This window comes from Acanthochromis polyacanthus, chromosome 17 (genome assembly GCF_021347895.1).
Source record: "Acanthochromis polyacanthus isolate Apoly-LR-REF ecotype Palm Island chromosome 17, KAUST_Apoly_ChrSc, whole genome shotgun sequence".
In the NCBI taxonomy this organism is placed as follows: Eukaryota; Metazoa; Chordata; class Actinopteri; family Pomacentridae; genus Acanthochromis; species Acanthochromis polyacanthus.
The window spans coordinates 11,192,141-11,197,067 of record NC_067129.1 but is presented as its reverse complement, the minus strand read 5'-3'; the positions used below and the strand labels follow the sequence as shown (position 1 = coordinate 11,197,067).

At 39.6% G+C, this 4,927-nt stretch overlaps 1 protein-coding gene across 1 annotated transcript; it reads right to left on the bottom strand.

Annotated features, from left to right (window-relative positions):
* Window positions 1-1,263: 1,263 nt before the first annotated feature.
* On the bottom strand, window positions 1,264-4,927 carry sod1 (superoxide dismutase 1, soluble). Its single transcript, XM_022209689.2, has 5 exons — window positions 4,782-4,927; window positions 3,356-3,452; window positions 3,180-3,249; window positions 1,815-1,932; window positions 1,264-1,637 (listed from the first exon to the last, which is right to left on the bottom strand). The coding sequence occupies exons 1-5, from the start codon at window positions 4,851-4,853 to the stop codon at window positions 1,530-1,532; spliced, it is 465 nt and encodes a 154-aa protein (XP_022065381.1). The 5' UTR covers window positions 4,854-4,927; the 3' UTR covers window positions 1,264-1,529.

Sequence of the window (4,927 nt, the reverse complement as noted above, 5' to 3'; positions counted from 1 at the left end):
CCATGGAAGTGATTGGTACACCTGATTCTGATTAGATGGGTGAACAAATACTTTTGGCAATATCATGCAAGTAGCTCCAAAACCAGCTGAAGCTAGGCCTCCTACAGTGTATCACTAGACAATAGATGAAGTGGGGAGCTAAGAGGGGGCTAAAGGGACAGGAATAAAATGCACAGCTTTTCTACACATAACTGAATATATTCTTGGGACTTGTCTCTTGTTTTTGCTTTTTGACTAAATAATAAATTCTGCCTTTGTGGGTCTTAAACAGTTTCTAAAATTAAACAAAGAAACTTGAAGAAGTCTTAAAGAGCTGATTAAAGAGCTGCATGTCATTCACATCTCAACTTCAAAATGGAGTCCTTATTTGTAAGAGGTGATGAAGCAGAAAGACTGAAAATGGTTGCTTTGGAGGACAACTTCATTACACATCGTGCACAGATGCAGAAAGCAACCAGCACTTGCTGGATAAAAAAAAAAAAAAAAAAACAGGATTACATTTTAAGAGTCTAATGATTAAAAAAAATGCAGAATTTGCTTGTGCTGATGCCAAATCATCAGCGTACTTGAAGGTTAAAAAAAAAAACAAAACAAAACAAAACTAAAAGCACCTGCCACAGTGAATCTGGCTTTTGTCCACTTTGTAATCCAGCTTTAGCTGGGTCTAAGATGATAACATTTGACCTATAAAAACACCAGGGTGTTGCCCTTTGTACAAGTAGGCAATAAGTGACCATATCAAGAAATAATCCGGTATCAGATAGCAGACGCTTTTATCAGGTGGTAAAAATTGACGGCAAATATTACTTACAAAGGAAACCAAGCCCACAGTATGTGCTAAGTAGAAGTGGAAAACTGACTGAAGGAGCCGTAGTTTAACAGAGGTGCAACAAATAAGATCACTGGCTCTGTGAAGAACAAGCATGAAAATTAAGGAGAAAGTGTTTTTTTAAAATCAATAACATGAAAAAAAAAAAATGAAGGCATAACTAGAAGGTATCTGTAGCTAAATATGAGCCACTTTCTTCATCAAAACTAAAACGGCTACAATCAGTTTATCCCCGAGTAACCCATACCAATAAGAATCCAAACCTGCTTTCCTAAAAATCACATGCAGCTTTTGTTTGTTAAACCTGTTGAACAAGTCAAAACGTTAACCCTAACAGAGGCCGACGATTCAAGGTCAGCTGCCAGACTTTGGAACACAAAAACTCAACTCTATCAACCTTACACAATATTAAACATCATAATAACCACACATGATTCAGATGAACTATTTATTTACTTTGTAAATTGTATACATCTGTTATTTGTGCGTTACCAATTCTTTGGGACCAAAACTAATCCAAACATAAACCCATACATACAATTGCCAATAGGAACGGACAGGGTGATAATATGGCTTATCTACTCAACAAAAAGTCAGAGTATTGAAAAAGACAAACTGTCACATCAAGTAGCTATATTGGTCTTATTACGTGCTTTAGGGAGAAAAGCTGCTTCCAGTGCTTCATGTTCTGGTGGGTGGTTTACTGGGTGATGCCAATGACTCCACAGGCCAGACGTCCACCAGCATTACCGGTCTTCAGACTCTCATCGTTTCCTCCTTTTCCCAGGTCATCAGCCTTCTCGTGGATCTAATATAGAGAACAAACAAAGGGATTTCCATTAACAACAGTTTATGGCTGAGACAATTAATTTCAGGCAGTTTGGTCTGACATAGTACACAATCTTTCAGCTGTAACCTAGAATACTTGTTTCACAAACTTCATTCATCAGATTTAAAATGAAAACTGAGTGGTGCTTGTTCTTACCACCATGGTTCTGCCAATGATGGAGTGCTGGCCCGTGAGGGTGAGCATCTTGTCAGTAATGCTTATCTTAGCAACATTGTCTGCTCCTGCAGTCACATTCCCCAGGTCTCCAACATGTCTGTTTACATTAATAAAGAAACATGTTAACAGCATACTTGCTCATCTAATCATAGAAGTCATTGGAAATTGCTCTACAATCAATGCCTACAGCTCACTTTGAAGTATGTATGTCTAGACCAGGAAATTACCTACTAAAATGTCAAAATTAAAGCCTTGTTCAGAAAACTGATTTTTGCAACACACACACACACACACACACACACACACACACACACACACACACACACACACACACACACACACACACACACACACACACACACACACACACACACACACACACACACACACACACACACACACACACACACACACACACACACACACACACACACACACACACACACACACACACACACACACACACACACACACACACACACACACACACACACACACACACACACACACACACACACACACACACACACACACGATCTTATCTGTTTTTCCTAGCATAAACAATCAATATCATCACAAAAAAAAAAGGACATATGAGTTAAATATTTCACATAGCATTAACTTTTCATGCAGATGACAGACAGACAAAGGCCAACGCTCTCTGTGTGCTTTATTTCCTATGAGTGTCACTCTAATCACAGACCGTAATATCATTCAAAGTCAGAGTTTCAGTCGTGGCTTAAAGTGCAAATGAGGACAAAGCGGTGCATCCACACCCTCACATTTTTCAAAGGAATCTGGAGATCTTTCTTGCATATTGTATGCTTTCCTCTTTAACCACGTTTCCTGTCTGTGCTTTAACTGTCACTTTAAAAAAAAAAAAATCCCCCAAAAAATGCTTACATAAAGGCTATTTTTTTTTCCCCCCCGCCCTGAAGAATAAAAACCACATACACACTCAGACAGGACATCAAACCTACAGTCAAACCATCTGCTAGTTGTAAACATATGTCAATAGATAGCATATCAAACTACACAAAGATCAGATGAAAAATTATGCAAACATCCTAAGTTGTTGCTAAATCACAGTTTACTACACAAAACATTTATACCAGAGCAGGTGGTCCCATTGTCAGTTACTGAATTAAAATATAAATAAACATTTAACAGTCCTAATAATATATATTTTAAGCATCCTTATCTTACATACAAGCTTTAAATTTATTATTGCATCTATAAGCTTTTTGCAAACATTTGCAATAATTTTAACAATAAGAATTACACCATGATTTTCTAAACAATAACACTACATTACAATGCCGCTCTTCCTCAAACCGGACTCACCTATCTGCATCGGTAGGACCGGCATGATTCTTGTTGTGGGGATTGAAGTGAGGACCTGCACTGATGCACCCTGAGAAAGAGGAAGTGTACATCTTTATGACGCAGTATATAATGAGCAACCTACAACTCCAACAATCTCAACACCGATTCTCACACACTTCTTGTCAGATACTCACCGTTTGTGTTATCTCCGAAAACATGGACATGGAACCCATGCTCACCAGGGGTAAGGCCTTTGATTTCTCCTGTTAGCTTGACAGGGGCTGAATCATTCTGCAAAGGACAACACAAAGACAAGAAATGTCAAAGCCAGGTGGCTAAAACCTGGATTACTTCAATCCCAGGCCCCACCCGAGGCAAACGGTCTGTTTCGCAACATAAATTTAACACCAATGGGAAGTAGATTAGTCTAAGTTGGTGTGGCTGCTAGACATCAAAACAGATCAAACAGAAAAGGCATATAAATTCCCAAATAAGTTTAAAAACAGGACTTCCTACTTTCTGCCTGCTTGAAACACTCAATTGACAAACTGTTTATTCCTCTTTTACGTCAAACTCTTTGTATGAGAAAATCTTATTCGTAAAAAAACAAATGCTTCTGACAACATAACCAATAGCAAACACAGCACAGAACAATCTGTGTGCTTTCATGGATGGTAATATTCAGACCAAAAATGCAGCACCATGTCTGCTATGACTGGGACATCACTGTATGGATTTGCCATCCAAATAGTCAGACCATCATGCATGAATTGCACTGAATGAAGCCTTCAGTAATCGGTAAAACCACATATTTGTGTCTTCGGGCAGTCAAATGCTTTAAACTCTCAGCCTTCATGAAACATGTTCGCTCAGTCCCGCGTTAACCTCATCAACAAGGCCAACTATGTAAAAGGCAACCAGGAGGAGTCAGGCAGTGACTCAGCAATAAACGTAATTACTGGACGTCTACCCTTTTCATTGATAGTATTGCATTTGCCTGACACTTGTCGGTATGAGCAACAGCTACAAACAGAAGAGCTCAATGGCATGGTGTCATCCAGCAATACATGTTCACATTAAAGGTTTTCAATGCAAACGCAGAAGTTATGCAACAGGCGATTCCAACAGAGAGCCTGTTAATCATGAACAAATCCAAGGCCTGTACAGAGGTTATGGCTGTAATAACTAGACACTGATTTCAGTCATTAGATTACCCTTGTTAATGAGTGTTTGCACAAGCAGCCTACTTTGAATTGACAGGCACAAAAAGCAGATACTGACTATATGCGCACTTTTTTAAACGTTGACTGACGTTCTGCGACGTGCAGACGGACGCTAATTTGTATCGAATAAGTGCAAACACTGTTATGTAATTTAGGCAAATCTGCCCAAGTTCAACGCCTTCTCAATCAAACGTAGCATGCAGCTAGCTAGTTAGCTATCTAGCTAACAGGGTTTCTCCTGAAAACCGGTGCAACTCAACTACTGGCTTGTGAATGGAGAACTTAGCTAGCTTAGCATTCGAGCGCCGAAGCTGCCAAGAAGGTGTACGTTAGGTTAAATCTCCGGGTATTTTTCCTTAGAATTACTGTTTACACAGTATTTTTCTGCACGTCTTACCTCCTGCTCAAAATAAACGGTCCCAGTGGTCTCCCCAGCTCCTTTCAGGACGCAGACAGCCTTCAGCACCATCTTTAAGCAGTTTCACGGACGGCCAACTTACCGTTGCGTGCTCCCACTCGAGACAACCAAATAAATGTAGATGC

What these genes read in the sequence shown, in the direction of transcription:
- sod1 (XM_022209689.2), bottom strand. Translation starts at nt 4,853, where the DNA reads ATGGTGCTGAAGGCTGTCTGCGTCCTGAAAGGAGCTGGGGAGACCACT. An exon ending in TTTCGGAGATAACACAAACG is followed by an intron (nt 3,250 to 3,355) that starts GTGAGTATCTGA and finishes CCTCTTTCTCAG; the next exon opens with GGTGCATCAGTGCAGGTCCT. An exon ending in GGTCCTACCGATGCAGATAG is followed by an intron (nt 1,933 to 3,179) that starts GTGAGTCCGGTT and finishes TAATGTAAACAG; the next exon opens with ACATGTTGGAGACCTGGGGA.